This window comes from Malaclemys terrapin, chromosome 10 (assembly GCF_027887155.1).
Source record: "Malaclemys terrapin pileata isolate rMalTer1 chromosome 10, rMalTer1.hap1, whole genome shotgun sequence".
NCBI lineage: Eukaryota > Metazoa > Chordata > Testudines > Emydidae > Malaclemys > Malaclemys terrapin.
Window position 1 is genome coordinate 27,566,849 of NC_071514.1, and position 24,990 is coordinate 27,591,838.

A 24,990-nucleotide genomic window follows, 5' to 3' on the forward strand; every position below is an offset into this window, starting at 1 on the left:
AGCAAACATAGACCCTGGATAAGACCCTTAGCTGGTGTAAGTCAGCATCACTCCACTGACTTTAAAGGAGTGATTCCAATTTACACCAATTGAGGATCCTACAAACTCCTGCAGGCAGAGTCCCAAGGGCACATGGAGCTCTGCTAAAGGACTGGGGCGTGGTTGATTCTGCACACTTCTGGAATCCCCATGATAGAAAATTCTCTCTTGTGATTCCAGGTTTACCTTTGCTTCAGCCTTAATGTTTTAATAGTTCTTGTTTATATATCTTTTATCTCATAGAGGCGATGTGGTCCAGGACAGTAAGCCTGGTTCAATGAGCCAAGACTTCCTGAGCCATGTCATTTAGTCACTGTGTCTGCTCCTCTGTGCCTCAGTTTCCTTTCTGTAAAAGGGGTCCTTTCGGTAAAAGGGGGCATCAATGCTTACCTCATAGTTCAGTGGCAGCGAGGTGCCTATATACCTCTGAGGATCGAAGCCCGAGTTACTATTGGTACAGCACTTTGAAGATGTAAAGTGTTAAGCATAATTATTATATTACTGACTTCAATTGACATGGCCAATTTATACCAGCTCAAACTGGCCCCCTGTCTCTTTCTCCCCTTTTTGTGAAGAAACGGGCTTACCAGATATTGCAATAATGATTCATTTAAAAAAGCTGTACCCTAAGAGATTGGCTGCCATTTTGCAGAGGTGCTTTCTGCAGAGTGACTGAAGCCACAACTTCTCTGATATTCCACCAGTCTTAGGTCTTCTTGTCAGAATGTTCTCTCTAGTGGGTGATGATTTTAGTACTGATGTGCTAATATCCCAGTCCTACGGCTAGGAACTGAAGCATTTTAAAGGAAGGCTGTGGGAGGATTCCAGAACACTTTTCTGAAGGGATGAAGTCTGTGTCTCTCTCACTTGCGCATACTTTTTCACCAAGAGGTCACAGTAAGTTACAAAGCAAGGACACAGACGTCATGGTTACATGTCTGACCAGGCTATGACTGAGGAAGAAGGTGTCTGAGTGATTTATAACAATGTTCTCCACAAACACCCCAAACAGTTGCAATTAAAAGCTCCACTTTAGAGGCATGTGAGTGCAAAATCACTAGAAGACGCTTATATTTTTATCAAAAGGCTCCCTCCATTCCCCGTTCGCATTATCCTGATCACAGGCATAAGGCCATGAAACAAAAGCTTGCAAGTTTATTTGTTTTCATACTCAGATTCAGACTTATCTTTGGATCTGTCTACTGTCTTACTCATGTGTTTGGGCTGCAATTTCTCACAGATGTCAGAAGCTGCACACAGTTTTTAAAGGCACCCATACTAGTGTGAGGCTTTGTTGCATACTGGCCTCCCTTTCATCTTCTGTTCTGACTGCTAACAACATTAGATAATATTGGGTTACTGTCTCAGCATGTTAGATGTCACATACTAAGCAAAAGAGGAAGCTGTAGTCTGCATTTCTCTCTGAAAAGAAATTAATTTGTATTTCAGCATTTTATACCCCATTAGATTTACAGTTAACCTTTATTTAGAAAGGGTCTTTTTAAACTGCAGTTTATTAGAAGTAGCTACTACAGTGATACTCATAGGGTCAATATCCACGTATTCTAGTGACTGCAACTGAAAGCTGTGACAAACCATGCCTCTGTATAGCCTGGTGGAAGGGAAGCCAAAATTACATGGCTGTCAGCAGGAGATGACTTCATTTCTCAAAAAAGTACATATGGGGGTAAACCAAGCAAAAGAAGTCACTGATGTCTAAAAGAAATCTGGATATTTACTACTTCAACACATCATAATAAAATAAAAGAGGACTAATTAGGCCAAGCATGTAAGGCTCTTTCACCTAATTCAGTCTTCTCTCTCTTACAATTACCTATTTTCTGATTACCTGGCTATTAATTAACTTCCCCTTTTCTGCACACCCTTTTACAATGATCCTTTCCCAGCATGCCTGGCTGATAGCTGGCCCTTTAAATATGGGAGAGGCAACCACCAGCAGCATTTTGATACTCACTTTCCCTCAGATTGCTGTGGGCTGTAAGTCTCTCCCTTACAGAGTGTAAGTATTTATTTATATGTATATACAAAAGAGAGAGAATACCTATCAGCCCATTCTAGGTGCCCTTGATGTAGCTTAAAATACAAGTATCAACAGTCACTCCACTCTACCATAACCAAACCACAGCAATTCCATCCCAGGTAACCCCCCAAACAGGACATTTAGGAGAGGAAAAGTTGAACCTTCCTACTTCTCTGACAATTAATCACCCTTTCTCCCTCTCTCATCCCCATTTAAAAAAAATGCTTTATTCTACGCTGAGCGCTCCTGTTAAATCAGAAGAGTTTAGAAAAGAATTGAACCCTTTGAAATGCCCTTTACAGAAGTATAATTGTAAACAATTCTATATGACCTCAGGAAAATTTAATTTAGCATATTTTACTTCTGGGGTACATTCAGATTCATTTCCAGGTTGGCTCAGAAATCTAATTATTTTAAATATATTCAAAAACATGCAGAATTTTCCAGGCTGAGAAAGATTTTGTTGAAAATTTGGGGATTGATTTGTTTTTGAGAGAATAAAAGACAGAGAATTTTAATACAAATAAAATTCTCCATGAGGTTTCTGAACTTAGCATGTTTGGGAGGGGGAGGGGAAAGGGGGCGGGCAGATTGTTTTTCCACAAGAATATGTGGCTTTTGGTAACATACATGCACATGAATAGGCATTAAGTGTACAACAGGAAGGATTTTGTATTATTCCAATAATTCTGTAAAAATCTATTAAGAATGGCAATGAAAACTTTTAATTCTTGCCATTGTCAGGGCAGTAGTATCTCAGATTCCCCATAAAGTCTGGTCCTATTCCAGATAGTAACTTCTGTATAGCCTGGTGGAAGGGAAGGCACCTCTGTGCCTCTCTTCCTACTTGATTTAGCCTGGCTACCCTAACTCAATATAGAACAAGAACCTCTGTAAGTAATATTCATTCTGAGTTTGGCCCACACTAAAATGAAAACATAAAAAAAAAAACCCCTCACTATATTTATTTTTTTAAATCTGGAGACAGTCTTATGCCATGTAATTTCTGAAATTTTTGGAAACCACAAGCATTGGTTTATGATGATAACAGCACACTGACAACTCATGGCCAAAGCCTCATTAAATATAACATCAATATAATAAATATAGAGTTCTGAATTCATCAGATTTGGTTTATCTACAGAAAGGTATGCTTCCATCTGAGGTAATGAGTGTAACCACTCTTACTGAGTTGGCAATCTGGAGGCAGGCTTCTTTTTAGCTTACTCAGTACAGCTGTATACACAGAGTACTAGGGTCCTTGTCTGAGTGTCTGGATGTAGTAATTTTCAGGACCCTCACTCACAGTTTAGTTTTCAGGCACCAGAATAAGAGACTTTGCTCTAACATCCAACCAACACCTATTACTGTAGCCGTTCATGGTTGCAATTCTTGTTATAAATGTGTGACAAATAAAACAACACAAGCTTGCTTTGAAAATGCAGTGGAAAAGAACAGGACCAGTATGTGTTAACCTATCTGCTTAGAAATGCCATAGAGTGAGCTGGCGCATTTTACACCCCATTTTACACTGGGCTAGTATGAGACAGGTATTTATAAACATGTACTTCAAAAGTTTACTTTTAGTTATCAACCCATAATACTTAAGTATGGGAATATTTTAAAAATAATTAGTTTAGTTTAATATTTAACTCCACTTATTGCCCTAAGCAGATAGCTCTGTATCATTGAGTACTGAATGTCAATCAAATGCCAGCACTGGCAAAATGTGATAACAAATACAAAGATGGCAGGAGACTTTGTTCTCTGCTTCTGTGAGGGAGGAAGTGTTTTACGTGGGAATCCATTTGTCTGATGTGCAGTTTCTTGCTGTTTTGTACTGAGTCACCTGGAAGTGGTTTCTAAGAATTATGTGACCACAGAAGCTATTTCCTGTAGTCGGGAATGTGTCTGGCCCTGGGTCAGCAGAAGTACTTAGCAGCACTAAAGGCTTAATGTAGAATGGCCAGAGAGAACATCACTCCAGCAAGCTTTTCTGGAAGCATTCTAGGAAGTCGGACTCTCACAAAATATACTCAAAAAGCATTAGGAATTATTTCTAAGACAGAAATTTGGATCAAAAGTCATTACCACCTCTTAATGTTAATTATGATTGATAATGCAGGTGGAGAACATTTTTCTGGGAAGCCATGGGCCAAACTGAGAACTCCTGTAAAAGAACTACTGATTGCACCACTTTAACAGGTACTCAGAAAATCTGCATGTGTTTGTGTGTAAATGTAAGTGTGTGTACTCCTGGAGCTAGCATATTAGTAAGAATGGAAAAGCAGTTTGGTTTCAGAACTGCCAGTCCCCTTGCCTCCATTAATTTTCAAATTCACCGAATAGTGCTCATATTATTCCAGCCCTAGTAAACAACTTCTCCTCTTCTGTTCCTACATTATTTTTCTCTGCCAGCAGAAAGAACCTGGCCAGGCACTGACCTTAGGGAAACAGAAAGAATTCTTTCCACCTCAATCCTCCGCTTTAACACCTCCTTCACCAGGCCTTTTTCTGGCCCCTGCTTCACCTTGTCACGCCCAATCAGATATATGCACTTTGGGGTGAGGACAAGGTCTCGCTTCACGCCCTGAAATGTGAAATGATTTGAAAAAATATAAATATACAGCATCATCAAACTACATAGGCACCTGAAATTAGCCAAATAAGAAACACATGAATGTGCCACAGATACATAATGTACCAGCTTTATTTTGTTTGGGGGGGGCGGGGGAAGGAGGATGTAGCGAAGTGGGTGAATGTTATTCAGCTTGGATTTCATTTAGATAAAGATATAGCTTTGCTCCCTGTTCTCTATTTCTTAATTCCAACACCACTTTCTACCCAGCATCTGCCACCGCCCCCTCTGTCCTTGGGATAGAAAGTGTGAAAATGATGTAACATGGACCATGGCTAAAGAATGTGACGGCATCCTCTATCCATTAGTCCCAAGAGTGATAGTTTTCCTTCAGATCTGAAATCCTAGGTTGTATGGAACTGCTCTATAGCCTATTTACAATCAGAAACTGAGGTATTCCAAGCATGGAGGGGTTTCCTTTATACGGTAGTTCCTAAAAAACACTGCTCCATAACTTAGACACCATGACTAGACTGAGGCTCAGGAGGTTTTTTTGTAACCATACCTTAAACCGCCGGTCATATTTAGTAATCGTGTCTGCAAAATCAATCTTCTCCCGTTTCCCTACAAACTGACGTAACTCTGGATGCTCCTCCATGCCTATGTAGTCCCCAATAAAGTTCCTGTTGATGCTGTTTCGCCTTCTCTCTTTCTTGTTCAGCAACAGATCTGAGGCTTGAACACCAAAAGAGTACATTAATAAATACTGCTAACCAAATAACTTTCTAAATTCATGAATAGAAAGAGCTCACAGGGCTTCAAGAGGAGCTTAACATTAGAGGAAAATGTAGGCAAATATATTTGTCTGGCAGATGAAAAAAGGCACTGTTTAAGTTGGTAATCCTTTTGACAGGCAGATGTGTGCTTTGAAAGCCGTAACTATTTAAACACTTTGCCCAGAATGGAGAATCACCTCCAGAATTTGGGGAAGTTCTGATACAAATCTGATCTCTGTAGAACTCTCAAAGAGCAACTGCCAAAAAAAAAAAAAAAAAAAAATGTTGCACAGTAACTCCTCACTTAACCTTGTAGTTATGTTCCTGAAAAATGCGACTTTAAGCAAAATGATGTTAAGCAAATCCAATTTCCCCATAAGAATTAACGTAAATAGGGGGGTTAGGTTCCAGGGAAATTTTTTTCACCAGACAAAAGACTATATATATATGCGCGCACACACACACACACACACACACACACAAACAGAGACAGTATAAGTTTTAAACAAACAATTTAATACTGTACACAGCGATGATGATTGTGAAGCTTGATTGAGGTGGTGAAGTCAGAGGGTGGGATATTTCCCAGGGAATGCCTTACTGTTAAATGATGAACTAGCAATCGGCTGAGCCCTCAAGGATTAACCCATAGTTGTTAATGTAGCCTCACACCCTATAAGACAGTATGATGGAAGGAAGGGAGACAGCATGGCAGACAGAGACAGACACACACACACCGTGTGTGAGAGAGAAATGCGCATTACCGCTTTAAGTATGCTGACCCCACTCTAAGTACACTGCCTTTTTAAGTAGATCAGCAAGTTGAGACAGCAGCTGCAAGCTCCCTCCGTCCTGAGCCCTGTCCTGTCCCGCCCCCTGCTCTATGGAGATGGGGTAAGTGGGGTGCAGGAGCAGGGGGGAGGGGGACACCCTGACATTAGCCCTCCTCTCTCTCCTCCCCCGCACAGAAAGCAGGAGGCTCCAGGAAGCAGCTCCAAGGCAGAGGGCAGGAGCAGCACATGGCAGTGGGTGGAGGGACAGCTGAACTGCCAGCAATTGATAGCCTGCTGGGTGGCTGCAGCACAGGGAACTTAGGGGAACCGGGAGCTGATGGAGGGCTGCCGGTCCACCCTGGTTCCAAGCCCCCACCAGCTAGCTCCAACAGGCTGCTCTTCCTGCAAGCAGTAGACAAATCAGGTGGCTGCCAAACGACATTATAAGGGAGCATTGCGCAACTTTAAACGAGCATGTTCTCTAATAGTCTAATTGATCAGCAACGTAACAACGTTAACTGGGACGACTTTAAGTGAGGAGTTACTGTAGAACTATATGCTTAGCAAGATTTGTCCCTGGAAATGAAACAGTATCTATATCTAGTACCAATCCCCAAAACCTGAATTATTACTCAAAGTCCTCTGCCATCATAACAGATTTGTTTTCTGTTAAGAATCAGACATTTTTCAAAACATGCATACCTCACCTTTGGTTTAAAGCTCAGAGCTTGTAGAAGTGTTTAGCTATTGCCCAGGAAGGCAATAAAGCATGACAAACTCTAGGACTGAATTTGTATTCGTCCCAGGTCCCAGCTTCTGTTTAGCTGTGGGAAGCTCTCTCCCTAAGTATTAGATAACCTCTATCCCTACCACTTCAAATTGTTAGCAAAATGCACTCAACCTCAAACAAAGCAATGCAAGAGTTTGCACTCCAGGATGGGAGATATTACTGTGCCTGTTTGAATCATGCTCTGTTTCTGGCTCTGGGATAGTTCATGTAGCTACTACAGCATTAGAAGTAAAGACATACCTTCTTCTCTCATTTGTACATACTTCTTCCTGGCCATGTATTTCCTCCATGCCTTCTGGATTGCCCGAGCATATCCATCATACTTCCGTTCTCTCATCTCTTCAAGCAAAAACAGCTACAGATAAAGAGGAAAATGGGTCAAACACGTTAGATGAGGAATAAGTGAGCTTGAAAAAATCCACATTTCAATTTCAACCTTCATGGATGCCACCTATTTGTTACACTCCAGACCCAAGAGTACCTTACAAGCACTGTCAGTGGGCCCAGCATCAGACTGGGAAAGAAAGATCTTGCAGGGAAAGGAAGAAGTGTCCTCTGATGGTGATGTGAGCAACAATGGCTCATGTAGAGTCTACCCCCTACTCCTGCTGCCAAAGTCTGGAGGATGGTGAATAGGGATAGTCTTTTCTCCCTGCAGCACTCCTATCGCAACTTTAGGCTGTGATTCTCTAGTGGGCCCTGCTCAGTTACACTACATAACCCGCCCTTCTGCCATTTGCTGCTTCTTGGCTGAATCTGGGCATGGCATTGCCAGAGTACAGGAGGGGGCTGGTCTTGTCTTAGATAACACGTCATAATGGATGCATAACTTGATACTGCCCTCTCATTTCACATACAAGAGGCATCAGAGGGTGAATAAATACTAGCTCCTGCCCTGTCCAAGTCTGAATTTCAAACTCCTTGTGCCTCTTGGTTACAGTCTTCTTCAGTGGTGGAAGCCCCCTGGATGGTTCTGTGGGTCCAAGTTACTCGGGGCTCTAGGTTCCCGTCAGACATAGCTTGGATCCGGATCAATGAATCTGTGCATGATATACTGTTCCTTGGCAAGGTTTTAGGGGGTCTCTGGGAAATTTCCCTGTATGCTATGTCCAGAAGTTCTTGAGGTTGCCCCATTGTTGTGTTCTGAAATACTATTTTCTTGGCAATCCATACATAAGAAATTATATGCCATTTATATAATTATAACTAAGGATTTCCCATTTTAGTTAGATTTCCCATTTACCACGTCAGAGCTCCGTAAGCTTTCAGTTCATAGGATGTGCTTGAGGAATTAAGTTGTTCTCAGGAATAGAAAGCAAAATCTTGGATTTATGGAATGGTGTCTTAAGTTCAGATAAGCGTATGCTGACCTAGCTACGTGGTAGGTATGCCTCTAATATTCACTAAAACTGCACTACTTTTTAGTTTTTTAAAAATAAGTAATAGTGTACTATATGTTAGTTATAGCACATTGTAAGTTCCTTGATAAGGAAATAGGATTTTAGAATATCCTAGGAATTCTTAACTGTGTGTGTATATATACAAATCATAAAGAGGCAAAGATAAAGTTGGGTGGGGAGATGTAAGTGGAGAAGGAATATATGGCATGAGTATAGTGTCTGCATGCTTAAATGTTCATTTCTAGACTTCTGAGTTATTATCTATGGAAATGATAACATGTTTTTGAGGCATTAAGTAGATCCTAATGATGCTGACATTTTCAACTGTAACTATTTCCTATTGAAGTTGTCTGTTGACAAATATTTTGGGGGCTGTTGCCAAACAATATTTATGTTTCTTCCCTGCAAATATGCAATATCCCAGTATATTCACAAGTTGGTCATGAAGATCCTGTAGAAATCAGGGAAATCTTCATGAAGATAAGTCTATTGTTTTCCACGGTCACAGAATCCTACATGTGGTTGCTGTATTTTGGTTGAGAGACAGGCATGTTAATGTGTTATGCCAAGAATACAAACAGACCATAAAACTTCACAACACATGGAACTGCAAGTAGAGATCTTCAAAAATAGTAGAAAAATAGTCCAATGTGACAGTGCTATGCGTGGACAAAACCATGCTTATAGCCAATCGTGGCACTAACTGGGCACTAAACCAATTAAAAGTTATAGTGGAGACACAGGCCTGACTGCTTCAAAAATTCCATGAGATTTAGACAAATTAATCCAGCGAGGTGATGAATTCTGCTACTTACGCCATATGAAAAGGGAAGCCCCTAAAACTAGGTTATTCTCTTTTCATTTTAAAATTAGTTATGCCAGCCAGGGGCTCTTGGTTTTTATATCTTTGCAGGGTGTTTCTTAGAAAAGACTGCTGGAATTTCTCATGACACTGTTGTTTTCTGAGAGAGAAAACCAGAGACTCTAAATTTCCTCTTTGTTTCCCAGCACGAATTAGGAAATTTCATAAAAAATGCTTAAAATATAACCTAAGGGGGGCAAAAAGCTGCCAATTCCCAGTGTGCTGTTGGCTGTTTTAATTCCATAAAATATATTAGTTTAAAAGATTAGCTGGCTTGCGTGTAAGTCTTTCAAAGTCATGGGGTTTGAAACCATGGACGCTACCAAAAGAAAAATAATGTCATGCCTATCCAATGTAATCCAATGTGGGTTTTAAAGCAAACAGAGCTTTTCTGCATGTTCAGCACAGTAACTAGAGCTACCAAAGTGAAATCATATGGTAAACATAAAGCTTTTACACAAAACCTAGGATGGGAAGTTGGTCTTAAAGGAAAATCCACTGAGAATGGAGCAAGTTTTAAAATGATACCAGTCAAATAATTGGGAAGATGAATTATAATTTAGGAGGGGTTTTCAGCTCACTTGCCTCTGTTATAAGGGGCTTTTGTGCAAGAGACAATAGGCAGGTCTAAAAGCATCACTGCCATTTCTCTGTACACATGGCTGCCTGTCTGCCAGCTTCTTCTTCAGCAGCAGCACTGAGATAAGTCCTCCCAGTCTCTAAACTCCTCAGAACTGCAGGGGCGTTCTGGGTGTTGAATAGTGCATGGGAGTGATGTTGCCATGGTCAGGAAGTGGAACTCAGCATCAAGAAAACAGTAAAACTGACTACACAAAATGTTGCCAAATGCATAAATGTAATCACTTGAAGGGCTGTGTGTAAAAACAGTAGCTCAAAAGTTTCATACTGAAGCATGGTTTTCAGTTTTCTTTCCCTCTAAAGCATAATAGGCTGAAAAAACAGGGTAGGTCCTTGTGATATCAGCTGTGTTGCAAAGAAAACACACAATCCTGAGCTCTTCCTCAAAGATATGCTCTAGTCCAAACACCACTTGATGCAGGAATTACTGGATGAAATTCTACAGCCTATATTATGCAGGAGGTCACATTTAGATGATCATAATGGCCGCTTCTGCTCTTCACATTTATTTGTAACATAAGCTTTGCAGCTCATCTTATGGTTAAAATTGGGTCTGGCCAGTCTAACAAGTTTCATATCTGATTTAAAAAAACTGAAGGGATTGATGTTAGCAGTGCATGTTTAATATTTTCATTGTCAGAATTAATATTTGACATACTACCATTGCTGCTGACACAGAGCAAGTCTTGGGTTTGACTCCAAGCAGAGATTCGGACAATTGCCCACTTGTCAAGATAAAATGCAATTGTGAGATCATGTATTATGGATTACACTCAAGCCTGACAGAGATTTTGCATTTGGGACCATTATGGACACACCAGGATAATGTCAAGAGGTTCCTGTGGTGATGACAATTAATGTTAGTGAAATGTTAAAGAAGCGCATTTAAAATATTAAAACACCATCTCTTCCCCCAAACTTCTGACATGTAACACAGGGAGTGCTGTGCTTTAAAAACACAAACACTAAATCCTTTTTAGCGAGTGCAGTCAATGTTTGTTTTGTGGGTACTGAAATGATGTGGGCAGAAAAGAAAATTTTTCAATTTATATGTAGAAATGAGGTAAGTTAATGTGGCGCTTCAATACAAAAAAATACGGAAATACTGCCACACTCCTTTTAGAAATGAGTTTTACTTCTGTGTGTCTTAACTATTTAGTGCCTCAAAGCTGTGTGTGTGAAATTAAAAAACACTGAACTCACACTAAAATGCATTAACCTGATAGTTTTAATAAAGAACAGACGGCCCCTGCGATTGATTATTCTGTATTGGATCGTGCCCATAAACATAAAAAATACCTCCTCAACTCTATGTATATAGCTATAAATAGAAGAGGATATAAAAGCTGACAGTGACATTTACATTTTGATACATACTGTGAGGAATTATAGTTTCTCTCCTTTTTTTCTCTCTCCATGTATGATGTGTGGGTAACCTAATGTAGCCTGCTAAATTACAGTTGTAAATGTCAGTGCTATGTCGTGAACCATTCATGGTATAACGTAACAACACAAGAGGTGACATTACAAAAAATAATTACAGAAGATGTAGTAGTTGGTACCTTGGGCGCTATCCTGTCAGAAATGTATGTCCCCTTCTTAGGGTGATCAGATGTCCCAATATTATTGGAACTATCCTGATATTAGGGACTTTGTCTTATATAGGACCCTTTTACCTCCTGCCTCAACCAATCCCAATTTTTCACACTTGATATCTGGTTATCCTATCCCTTATGCAAGTGCAAAACCCGGAAATAACCATGCACCAGTCACCCACAAAATTGGATTCTTATGGCATATTCTAGATTGGCTAATTCAGGAACCAGAAGAATAAATGAAAGCATATGAGTGAAACGGGCATAAACCAAAATCCTTGGGATGGTTCCTTTTTCTTACTGGCGCTCAGAGGAAACACCCATCATAGGCTCAGAAATTATTTTTTTTTAATCAGTTAATGAGATTCTGGATAATGGTCATAAGAGGCTGAAAGAGTATTTATTTTAACCCAGCCAGATTTACAAAATTGTTCAGTAGAGTAATTTTCTTAATTGCCATGGAATATAACATATTTCACTGCATTCATTTATGGCACTGTAAATTTCGTTGTTAGAAGGCTGCCTTTTTTATAGGAGAAAAATTCTCCTTTGTTAGTGCTGGTTTTATCATCAGCATGACTACCCAGCTAACTATAGCATAATTAAATCACAAAAATATTGTCCAGATTGGTGCTTACTGTCTCTTGCTGTTGTTTGTTAAACTGCCATGAGCAGTTTGTTTCAAGCAGCCAATAATAGAAAAACAGAAAAACCATGAGATCAAGCAGCAGACTCAGACTTTAAGAAACCCTTTGCTCAGTTTGGCCCCTGAAATCTTCCAAAGATTTAGAAATGCTATAAAAATGGGGTGTCGTACATATTGATATTAAACAAAGAAAACCACAATCTAATACAAGCCATTTTCTCTGGGTCTCACTTTCCCTTATACGTGAAGACAGTTATTTATTCAGGTGTGTAATGGAAATAGCCTCCTGTCTGCCATTCATAAAACCTTACTTCACAGTTAGCTGGCAACTCTCCATCTACAGAAAGCTTATAAAAGTCCCTTCACAATGATGCAAGTACTAGATAGGATTTTGGCACACAGGCTCTAGGACTTCTGCTTATGTCAATAGCAAAACTTCAATCAACTTCAATGGGGGCATGGTCACACCCTTAATCGGTGCACTTTAGGTTATAGCAACATTACTGATGTTGCATCCTGTCAGCACATACCACTTTTTTTTTTTTTTTTTTTTTGCAGTCATACTAATTGTAGTATAGCAAAGCCCAACAGCTGTAATTTAAGGCCATCAAAGTCACACTCTCCCTCATCTAATAAAAACGTTAAGATTAAAAAAAAGTGCTGGGCACTGTAAGATAAGTTGTGAAACAAAAATACAAGATAAATTCTTTAATAAAAAATGAAGGTATTAATTACATGGTCAGTTCCTTTCACACTCCCTCATAGCAAATCAAATGTTTCCCCCCCCGTAACAATCACATGCTTCCTTATATTTTGAGAGAAACAAAATATAAGCCTACATGATTCATCTAAAGCTTCACTTGACTTCAATGGGTGTTGGATCAGGCTCTAAGTGAGCCAATAGGTCTTTTTCCATCCCTAATTAATGTGACTCTGTTCCAAAAGTCTGATTGTCTCAAGACTGAAAAGGACTACATGATGCTGAATGGGATATGTTTTCCCACTAAGAAGGATCTTTTTTGAATAACAAATGTAAAAAAGAAGAAAAAAATTTTCAGCAGAAGTTGTTGAACTTGATTTTTTTTCAACAAGAGTTCAGCAAGTATTGGGATAAATAGTCCAGCTCCCTAATGCTCACATGGTATCTCTCAAATCTTAGTTATGCCAGAACATTTGATGCTGGTCTAGTAAATACAAAACAATTTCTTCTCCACAATATTTTGGGCATTTTCTCTGTGCTGATTCTACTCCTCATTAGTTAAGTTTGTGATTGATCAAATAATACTTGTTTTATTTCTTGTTCTAATGGTTACACATATGCTTTCATAGCATTACTCCCCTGCATATTACAATTTCTCATACAACCAACTAAGTGTAAGCCATGTCCCATGAAACCCTCGTGTGCTATGTAACGGAACCCCCTTTCCAAAGTATCCTTGCATCCTACCTTGCCTTCCTTAGGAAGACTTTCTCATGCTCACATGCTCACTGTCATGCAGCAGCCTTATTACATATTGCACCCACTATAAATGCACCTGTAAATCTTGCCTCCATCCTCAGAGCTAGGGTGACCAGACAGCAAGTGTGAAAAACTGGGACAGAGGGTGGGGGGTAATAGGAGCCTATATAAGAAAAAGACCCAAAAATCGGGACTGTCCCTATAAAATCAGGACATCTGGTCACCCTACGTCAGAGCAGACCTGTGTGACCTATCGCGCTCGGCTAGAATGATATTATTCCAGCCCTCTCAGGTCCTGCCTGCACAGGCCTCTTGCACAGCTGGAGAAGGCAGAACTGTACCTATACCAACCAAACTGTGCCGTGCACAAAGACTCCGGATCAGTCAGACTCACAGACTCTGGAGCTTTGATGAAGATCTTAGTTTTCCCAAGCTGGTATTGATCAGGGTCCATATTGACTGAGTGGAGCAGGTGGAGAACCCCCTTTTTCTCATCTCCTTTCCAGGAAGGCCAGGTTGCTTTGGTCAGAATGGCATATCTGAGACAGCAGTAAGAGAGAAGAAAAATATTAAGACTTGGCATCCCACACACAGCAGGAGAAGAATGCCACTGGCTCGCAACCAGTACTGCCCCTAGGTTTGGCCCCTCTGTTCTGTGTGGTCACAGTGCTTATGAAAGGGATTGTGGAAGGACGCACAAATTTGTAGGTTTTCACTTTAACGAAGGTGGTACTGTCCAGTCTGAATGTCTTTGGTCTCAACTTTTCCAGTCTCCCTAAACCAATAGTAGGTGACTAAAACACATACATCAAGCTTTGCTTCCTTAACCCTTGACAATCTCAGGACAAATAGGTTCATCAGCAGTATTTATACTGAGGTAATCAGTAACTCATCCTTGGCACCTCACTGATTCCTTCCCAAACACATGGCCTGTTTCCCATTCCAACCCTTCTCTGTCCCCATCTTCTAATCCTTGTTATGGCTATTTGTGAAGAACCTAATTTCTAAGCTAGTAGCCAGCCTCACTCTCCCAGCCCAGCTATTGTCAGCAGCTGGCCCGCTCTCCAGCAGAGAGCCCTTCAGGAAGGTGGGGAGGGACTGTGATGATGGCCACCTGCTCAGGATTGGGGTGCTTTGTAATTGGCCACAACAAGAATATGAGGTGGGAGGGAAGTGCTGTAATAGGGAACAGACCAGGCATATGGCAGGTGGGGAATGATGTTCCTTGGATGAGTATCTCAGTACCACCCTGCTGTTTTGTTGAGTGAGGGAGAACACGGATCCCAGTAACAGGGACAGGCAGCTCCTGCCTGAGAGAGCCAGCCACAGGAGAAGTGGTGGTTCATGGAACGAAAGAGGCAGGACAGGGTGGGATTCACTGCTGGCCTCTCTTCCCCATGGCATGAAGACCCATAGCATCCTCCTTAAACCTTGGAAATTAGCTAATTCCCAGTTATAACAATGTGGGAACTGCCCAGTTTTCTAAGGGTTAACTAGATAGGAACTTGGGGTTTGGAACTGACGGGGTCAGAGTCATAATGCTTTCCTGTATTACTGCCCACCGATGGGCTAGGCTTTATATGTCTCAGCATGCCTGTGGATAAGTAACTTTTGAAGCACTTTTGGGCTGCTTTGTGAACTAGACTGGAAGCTAGAGCTGCAAAAATTGCCCCCCAAAATCAATCTTATATTCATCTCCATTTTGGGCACCTTATCACAACTTTGTTTTCCTGAGGCCTGCCAGGCATGCTGGGGTACAGTGTAAACCCATGTTTATTAGTTGAACTATTTGAATAGTGAGGGGGAGAAAAATCAGTGATAAAGTGTTGAGTTTGGTTCACTATGATTCCTGAGTTCCTTGAGGCAGCTTCTGGGTGTTAGTGACAATGTTTCCAGACCCTGAAACTGCACAAATGGTTATTTATTAGAAAAGCTCATTTTTCATTGTTCTTCTGTATAAAACATTTCCCAGACAGGGATCAGATGCCATGCGACGTAGATGACAAACGACACAACACAAATAACAGTGACAGGCAACAGACTGTGAACAACCCAAAGTATGCAAAGTACTTGTCCAAACTTCAGAAAAAATTCATGAACAGCAAACATACTAGAAGAAAACTGGGAGAATTTGTGAACAACAAAAGGAACTACATCTGTAATGACTAACTTGACCAGCTCTATTTATAAATGTTTAAGGGTCAAATGCTGAAGTAATATGCAAGATGGTGTAACTTGGACAATACTAGGTCCCTCTAAAACTCTTAGACCTAGGTACACCCATCCTGATGCAGCAGGGAGTCTAACATTAGTGTAATTTATATGGAGGAGCAAGAAAAGCTGTAAGTTAAAGAGGTTCCTACCCTGCTTAATTTCCAGTTTCTTCTAGCTGTTCAGCATGTAATTTCATCAGTACTGTGGGTTTAAGAAGGCGTAAGGAATCTTAATATAGGGGAGTCTAAGTCAGTGTAAGAAAAACTAAGTTATATTATCTTGCATATTCCCTCTGAATTTGTCTTACACATGTTTCATTCACAAATTCTAGCCATTTTTTGGGGGGAGTAGTGGGGTGGAAATCGGAGAATAAAATACTTTTAATATAAATAGTAATCTTCAAAGCTATATTAAAAAAACTTTGAAACTCTTTTTTTTGCTCCCAGGTATAGCCATCATGATCACTTCACACACTGAATGCTGTGAAGTGTCTAAGTTTCAGGACAGCCACATTATTCTATAATATGTAATGATATATGGTGGTGGTATATTGTGCATCACCATGTGGCATAGCACTCTCCTCAAACACATCTCTGTGTATTTTATAATGCTGTCCATTTCAATTAGTAGTATTCATGTCCTTCTATCTGAGCTTTTCGAGCTAATGCAATATGAGGTGGAAGAGTGATTCAGGCACAAGTGCTGAGCCTGTGTTTAAAATGCCTTTGAAAAAATGCCAAATCATGACTGCCAAAAAAAAAAAAATCCATTATAAATGCACAATAAGCAGTTAGGTCATATGTCTAAATATGGGAGTATGGGGTTTAGCTCTTGGGTTGGTTATGCTTTAAAACACACAGGCCTTTTCAGTGACTTTGGCTTTTTGCATGCAAATGAAAATTTCAGACATAAAAGTCCATTCAGCCCAGAAATCTCCACTTACACAGAGCTGCCAAGGAGCTCCCAATGAAAACAACTGCACAAACATGCATTTCCTGTCCATCCCATGCCTCAGCCCACTTTTACTCACACTGACTCATGGTGTCAGAACAGAGCTTGTTCTGGATGTTAGGTAACTGTGAATGGAAAGGGTGCAGGAAGATTTTTACTCATAACAAGAAGTTAAACTTTACCAAACTGCACTAAAGCCAAGAGCTAAATTCTACTGCAGGGGAGTTTCATGGACTAAGACTGCCTGTGGATCTCTGCCTGTAAGAGTAGAAATCTGTTCACCTTCTTCCCTAAGTGCCATGTGGCTTTCACTGTGCAGATCTCTCATTCAGAGAGATTTTTGAATCTGCATGGGCCCAATACGTGGTCAATGTTCAGCTATCATCTAGCCGACACTAGATTTAACATGCATTATTGGTTGCTTATTCTATCTAGCAAGCAGAAAGTGCTTCATTCTCCAAGTTGTATTTCTTCAGCATAACATTCTGAAGTGGGCTAACACAATATGAAGTACATTTATATTTTACTGGAAGACTGGGAGCAGATTAAATCATGTGAAGGATTGTTCCACGATGAATTATCCCAGAAAAGGGGCTAAATTAATCCCTGGAAATACTCTAATGACTTCTCTGGAGCTACATCACCAATTAATTTTTGCCCACTGTTTTCAAAAAAGAGGACACACCTGCTAAAAATCATGAAGTTTCTGGGCAGGACTCTGTTTCATGCCAGGGGCACTGTCACTAAGAATGTTGCTTCCGAAAAGAAAGCATCATTTTGTATCTTGCTGCATCATTCCTTGGATGTTCTTGATCCCAGCAAATCTGGTTTTGCACCAGAGTATGGTACTGAGACTGACCGGTCCTTCTAGGCTGAGGCTTTCATGATGATGGATGAAAATAAGATGCCCATGCTCATTATTTTAGATCTATCCACTATCTGTTCCTTTCTCTGTGAGGGACACTGAGGGAAATGTTGGGTGATCTGCTTATCTCAGCCTTTGCAACAATAACTATTATTTTAGAATTAAAGCTTGGATACTCAAATACAAGATGGAAGTTAAAAAAAAAAAAAAAAAAAAAAAAAGGTACCAGCTTGCTGATCTATCATAGGATGGCTCAATTTGATCCTGGGTAGCTGTGTGTCAATTATTCCACCAAAGGCTAGTTGAATTTATTTTAATTTAAGAGAGTCTCGGCCAGCAAAGAGATAGATGTTAATGTACAAATACAGTGCTAGCCCCACAATAAGGCATTCAAAGGAGTGTGGGTTTCATAGACTGGAGCATATTCTGCTGAACACTTTGCTAGTTCTCTATTCCCATAGACTTTTACTCTTACCTCTGAGGGATCCATAGCAGTGCAGTAGGAATTGATACTTTAGGTAAGTTGAGAGAAGAACATGATAATTCTCAGTGGCAAAAAGTTGGCTTTAAAAGCCTTTGTTCCTTTAAATCTCTATATAAACTGTATATTGCACAGTTAAAGCTAATGGAGAAACTAGAAACTTTTTCAGGGCTTGTGGCTTTTCTTTCCTCCTCTTTTCCCCACCCATGTAGCAAACCACTGTACAGCAATACTGCAATGCCTGTAATACTGTACCTCTGCAAAAACTTTTTGAAAACCCGTCTGTACGCATAGCCTGCTCTCCTTACTCGAATATTTTCTTTCAGCCCTAGGTATTCCACTTGATGCTTTACCCTGTGGGGAAAAACACAGTGAGATTTATAATCCCTTTCTTTTCAGCCTGTTTATGAACGTATGTATCCTTCCAATTCTATATTCTGTTTAAAGTCTCTAGTTCTGAACCACATGCATATGTGTGTGTGTGCTCACTCACACAAAGTATAGCGGGAATACTAGTCAAACTGTACATCACTATATGGTGGGATGAAATGTGGATCCCAGCAAGACTGGGATGGAGTTATTGTAGCTGTTCTGTTCCTTTGCCTTGTAAGTTTATCTCATTACAGTTTTTCCTAGTTAGGGAAAGATGAGCACTTAATTAAGCCTGTTCTCATTTGTTTAGAGGTCCCTTAACCAGAACTTTAACTTTCCAATTTTACTTTGATATTCTTTTTTCCCTTCTGTTTAAAGTTCTAATGAATAATTCAAGACTTGATTAGTCCACAGTTCTTGGCTCCAATACTTGGCCATAAAAAAAGCCAAGTAAATGCTGATCTACACAAATGCCCCAAATACTGAGATGACATTGGAAGGCAAAATGGGAGACGAGCCTATTTTCTTTTATTGTAAATTTTTAATTTTCACCTGCACTTTACATAGCTCAAAATTAAACATAATATCTTATATTTGGCTATTCAGACTCAATACTATGCAAGAAAGGCCAAGTTCGATGGTCAAAGGTCCAAAGTAGCACACTTCTGGAGTACTAGGGGCTGGAAAGCAGAGGCTGAGCAGTGTGTCCTGGGTACCATGGCTCCTATCGCCGCCATATTACAGAGAGAAGATTTGTGCAGGCTGGAAGAGTGGCTGGAGCATGCTCAGCAATCCGAACGCTGCATATTTCTAATGGCCACAAGCCCTGTAGGCTGGCACCAGTCCCAGAGGCTGAACTAACAGCTGTAGGCAGGCTGTGGAGGTGCTCTGTATCTTGTCTGTGGGCTGAAGGGGAAGACTCCATTCTTCTGACAGCTCTACAGTTCCTCTTTGAAAATCCCTTTTACTTCAGTTCTCCGTAGGAGCTGAGGATTTCATCTTAAATCTCAAAGGGGAAAAAGAACGTAAAAGAAGGGGCTTCTCTTTGGGACTTCGTTCTACCTTTCTGGAGCTTGGGAGCATATTTTACATTTTTCTAAATTTAAAAACAAAAGTATATAGACCTTTTTTTTTAAAGCTTAGACATTAACTCAGAATAAGGGACTATCTTTCAGTGAACTTTTGTTGCTGTTGTATGAGTCCTGCTTTACTGCTCTGCATTTCCTTAATTTACTGAATGTTTATAATTCACATTGGAGAGCTGAAGGGGGTGTGTATTAAAATGACTGATTATTTTTTTTAAGGTCCAAATCTCAATAGCTTGCAATAAGAAACAACAGGGCTGCTAAAGTTTTAAAGTGAATTTAACAAATCACCGCATTAAAAAAAATGCTTCTTTAAATTATGTATATAATTTTTTAAAATCTTTTGCTTACCATCTTTCCATTCTTTACAAAGACCTATTTCAAATTCTGGTACCTCTCAATCAGTGCTTAATTTGTAGTGAAAGAGGTGCTGGGGCTCAAGCAATTTTTTTACATTCATAACTGATGAAACAAGCCCAAAGGTGCCGGGCTATGAACTGCCAAGTCTAGAGGTGCCCTGCACAAATTAAGTACTGCTCTCAATTGTTGCTTCATTGGAGTTATTTTCTAAGTTTAGCTTCATTCCAAGCCTCTAAAGTACAGGATGTTTTGCCCATTGATTTTATTAAATCAAGACATTCCTTTTCCATGACTCACACTATAAAGGGGGATAATTTCTCATTTTTAAAATCCCATGCTGTCAATGACAAAACCCTCTAGTTATTTTTTATTTGTAATGAACGTTTATAAAAATGGTTTCCTTAAGCAATGTAAGTTGCTTTTTGGACTTCAAACTCACAGTAAAAAGTGCTGCATATTTTAATCTTAGTGTTCAAGGAACCAAAGTAGGTTTTGTACCCATTCCAAGGCTTCTGGTGCAGTAACAGTAGAGAGATGATGTTCAAAAATATATTTTCCTGTTTATAGCTTTCCCTCCTGTTCACATCTGGAATAATGCAGTGGAACAACAATACAACTCCCTTTTTCTTACTACTCTGCCAGTACCAGTGCCCAGCAACACAACATTTCTTAAACATTTCTTTTTTGTCCTTTTTTTTTTTTCCTGGGAAAAAGACACTCCTAAAATCTCTCTTCAGGCATCAACCTCAAGCAGGGCTAAGGTCTAGGAATTCTGCTAATACAGAAAAATTTCAGGCCAAGCAGTTGTACCAGAATCGAAACAAAAACACATTTTCAAGAAACACCACAAATTTTGGAATAAGCAAATAATCCTGCTAAAGCTTAGATTTGATACAAGGTCTATCTTAAGCAGAGTGCTACAGTTTCTGAAACTATTTGACTGAAGTACAAACCTGGAGCGACATGGGTTTGTGTAGCACAGAGTAACACAGACTTCCCTGGATACAGTTTTTTCTTTAGCAAGACAACAATATTTTTGAAGTCCATTAACATGCTAATTGTAAGCAGATCAGATATGCAGCCACAACAATTTTTCAAATATGTGTGCATCAGTGTGGTGCATGAGACTAAATGACCCCAGGAAGATATTCCTTTCAAAGGTCAAACCAATATTGTTCACCAAAATATCACTGTGGCTCTTTCAACCCATTTAGATGTTGCATTTCCAGTGTCACTGAACTTTCCCACAGCAGTAAGATCACAAGACTATGTAAGGAAAACAGCAAAACTAAAAAATCCCTTTGGTCAGTCCCATGAATCTTCACTACAGAAAAACTGCAGACTACAGTTTTACTTAGGGATATGCATATGAGCAGATCTGCCCTTCCTTGGGGACATCACTAACAACTATGAAGAATTTCTGCGTGTTTGAGGCTTTACCACTACAGATAGAATATAAAAATAAAATCCAGTTTAATGAATGAGAGATCATTCCTTTTAAAAACTGGGAAAAACTGCTCATAGTTATAAGGCTAGATAATGTCAATTTACTTCTGGGGTTGGTACCACACAATGTGTTGTATTCTATTTACCTGTACTTCATTGTCAATTACCTCAGCAATGGCAAAACAAAACATATCTTTGGAAAACGGGGTCTCAGAGCCTGAGCTCCAGCCTGAGCCCAAATATCTACACTACAATTTTATAGTCCTGTGGCCTGAGCCCACTGACCCGGGCCAGCTGTGGCCATGCCACAGGCCTTTTATCGCAGTGTAGACATGCCCAGAGTGACTTCTGCTTAGACTGCTAGGTTTTTAACCACCTAGTAAAAGCTGTTTTTCAAAGCAGCAAACAAAAGTTACAAGCTACATCCCGTTTGTGTGTAACAGGATTTGGTTGTGTAAATCCTATTGTACTGTTCTGAAAATTTAGCCCTTAATTACTAAGGGAGTTACTCAAATACATCCTGTAAATTGTGATTACCCATGATTGGCTAGGGAAAGACTAAGATTAACCACATTAATTACTAATGCTAAATCAAATGAAACCACTGTTTTTCCTCAGAGTTTAGGAGAGGCCAGAGAGTAAGTGGTTATATGCCACGTCTGAAGGATTCTCTTGAGTCCTGTGTCTAGAGTACCCAGTTCTGTTTGCTGGCATGCAGGGTGATTACAAATGCCGCTCAAAGGAAGCCTTGTTTGGACTATTACTTTGGCTCTGCCCATCCCATACTTGGCTAACTCATACCTGCTCTCCTCCCAATCTCGAGGCTTCTTTGTTTCATTGGGCTTGATGCAGCGGATATAGTGAGGTGTACATTTCATCAGGGTACCAACAAGATCATTTGCTTGTTTCTGTGAAATGAGGAACAACACTTAGATATGAGCTGATTCAGGTAAGTTATATAGGATATTTCTTCAAAGTGTCAGTTGTCTACTGCGCTGCTGACCACCACAGTATCTTTGGATAATATGCAGCAAGAGTCAGCAAGTAGCCACATGCGTGGTTGTCTAGAGCACTGGCTCTCAAACTTTTTTTATTGGTGACCCCTTTCACATAGCAAGCCTCTGAGTGCGACCCCCCTTATAAATTAGAAACACTTTTTTATACATTTAACACCATTATAAATGCTGGAGGCAAAGCGGGATTTGGGGTGGAGGTTGACAGCTCAAGACCCCCAGAGGGGTCCCGACCCCCAGTTTGAGAACCCATGGTCTAGAGAAAGACTCAATTTGACCCTGTAAAAGGGCTACATGGAAATAGTCACATACATGGAAAAAAAGTCACAATTCACAAGGAGTTGCATTAAAAATCTCAAAAATTGAAGGCCAGCTGTCATTAGCAAGGAAGCTATCAGTTATTTTTACATTACTGGACTTTTATCTTTCTATTTCTCACTCTTATGTTGTATAACTCTCCTTTTTTGGTGGAGCAAAGATAACTCTTCCATCTTATTGATTTGATTTGTAAAATATACCCATTGTAATCTCTAGGCACATGTACACATTGAATGCATTATTAATACAATAAATTAATACAACCAGACTGACTTTACATCCACTGACAGAGTCCACCAACTCCCACTACAGTGAAACTCAATCCCCATGCCAAGCCACCTCCTAAGAAAAGGCTTTAGTAGATATACTGCCATGGTAGAATGCCCAGAGGGTGGGGAGTGAGTTGAGAGTTGATGGCTTTTAAAAGAAATCACCCTGTCTCCAGCCCCTGACATTTAAATCGGGGGGCTGTTAATGTGAATGCTTCAGCTGATCTCGACAGTCAAGGTGAAATATGACAAAAGGGGCAGTGTCATTAGACTGATATTGCTTTCTAGACAAAAGTGCTAAGATCTATTTGACGGAAGTGAGAATTCAAATTATTAATAGACTTCTTGTAGTAATACTAACAAAAGATTGCTAAATTCCATTTAGGATCTAAACTCTTCCAAGTTTTGGGGACTTTGGGATCTGGGGGGCATAGGTTCAAGCCAATCTTCAAATAATATGCTAGAAATCTGAACACTGAAGCCTGACTCAATGTCCACTGAAGTCAACAGGAGACTTTTTATTGATTACAGTGAGCACTGGATCAGGCCCTGGTGTCTTTCTGGGCTGTAAAGAGACAAGTTATCTGTAGTTAATTGTAGGACACCAAGCAGCTGTGTGAAGGGGCTCATTCATTATGCACATGCCAGTGCTGCTATCACTGCCACCAATTGCCACTTTGGAAATTCAAACTAAAGCTGGACAAAAAAATTCACTTAAAGTGAAACTGGCAAAATATAATGTTGTGATGGCTGAAACAAATTACTTTACAACTGAGCCAGATTTGTAAATTTCTTCATAATCAAATTAGGAGTTTTGGACAATGAAAAACAGTGAAAACCACTTTTTTCATTAAATACACACACCCATATTATATACAGTATTTGGGGAAAAAAATATTTTTCAAATGCAATGTATAAGCATGTGTGGGTATGTATATACAGTATTTAATGAAAAAAGTGGTTTTCACTCTTTTTCACTGTCCAAAACTCCTATTTTTGAGGAAAATTAAGAAGTTGGCCTGGTTGTAAAGTAATTTTGTAAACAATGTGTATGCGAAGTTCCAGCACTCCTTCCCTATCCATTCATAAAACCCAGGAATGTTGCTAATTTGAAGTTACTCCATTGCTTGTTAGTTGTGCAGAATCTGCTGGGGTATTTTTGTTTTGTTTTTTGACATTTATTGAAATACTGAAGTTGACTGAATTTTCACTTTCATTCTGAAATGGTTACAATGCAAAAACCTGTATATATTTTCCAAATGCAATATTCACCTTTAAACAAAACACTCTGAGCCCGACGCTTGGCTGGCATAAAATGGTGTACCTCCACTGATGTCAATAGAGCTGTACCGATTTACCAATAAGGAATTTGGACTGTTATCTTTGAAGTACAGGCACATTTCTTATTTTGGATACAGTGTAGTTGGGCTTGTTCTCAATAGAAAAATTTACTAAATAACCATAATAAAAGTATTTACCACTCATACAACTAATTTATTTTCCAGCACTATGCAAATATTAAGTATGACGAGGTCACAAGGTCTAGCTCATCAATTCAGTTAAAACAGATGTCACACAGGGTAGAAATATGTTTAGTGACTGTTTGTATAGGTGTCTCTGAGAAGGGAAATTGGCTTTTTTTTGTTTTGTCCTTCTATCTAGGCTAGGGCATCAGACCCCTTTGAGCTGATCCCGTTACTGTAAAAGGAAAGTTTTCAAAGATAAAAATACTAACTCCAAGAAAAATTGTTCTCACCCTTTCCACCAGTTATATCCAAGAGGCATAAACTGAACATACCTTAATTTTACTGCCAGCAGTGGTTGGGCGGCCTTTCTTGTCTGCTTGGAGGTTTTCAGGAAATAGAGCCTTTATAAAAGGTCTGGAAAAGAATGAACATAAGAACATAAGAATGGCTGTACTGGGTCAGACCAAAGGTCCATCTAGCCCAGTATCCTGTCTACCAACAGTAGCCAATGCCAAGTGTCCCAGAGGGAGTGAATCTAACAGGTAATGATCA

At 39.8% G+C, this 24,990-nt stretch overlaps 1 protein-coding gene across 1 annotated transcript in view; it reads right to left on the reverse strand.

Annotated features, from left to right (window-relative positions):
- MYO1E (myosin IE) overlaps nt 1-24,990 on the reverse strand; it is a 149,897-nt gene that overhangs the window by 30,501 nt on the left and 94,406 nt on the right. The window contains exons 16-22 of the mRNA XM_054041509.1: nt 24,771-24,852; nt 22,174-22,280; nt 18,365-18,463; nt 13,993-14,137; nt 7,238-7,352; nt 5,224-5,393; nt 4,525-4,670 (exon numbers count right to left, since the gene is read on the reverse strand). Of these exons, the coding sequence (XP_053897484.1) occupies nt 4,525-4,670; nt 5,224-5,393; nt 7,238-7,352; nt 13,993-14,137; nt 18,365-18,463; nt 22,174-22,280; nt 24,771-24,852 (864 nt within the window). The remainder of the gene's footprint in view (nt 1-4,524; nt 4,671-5,223; nt 5,394-7,237; nt 7,353-13,992; nt 14,138-18,364; nt 18,464-22,173; nt 22,281-24,770; nt 24,853-24,990) is intronic.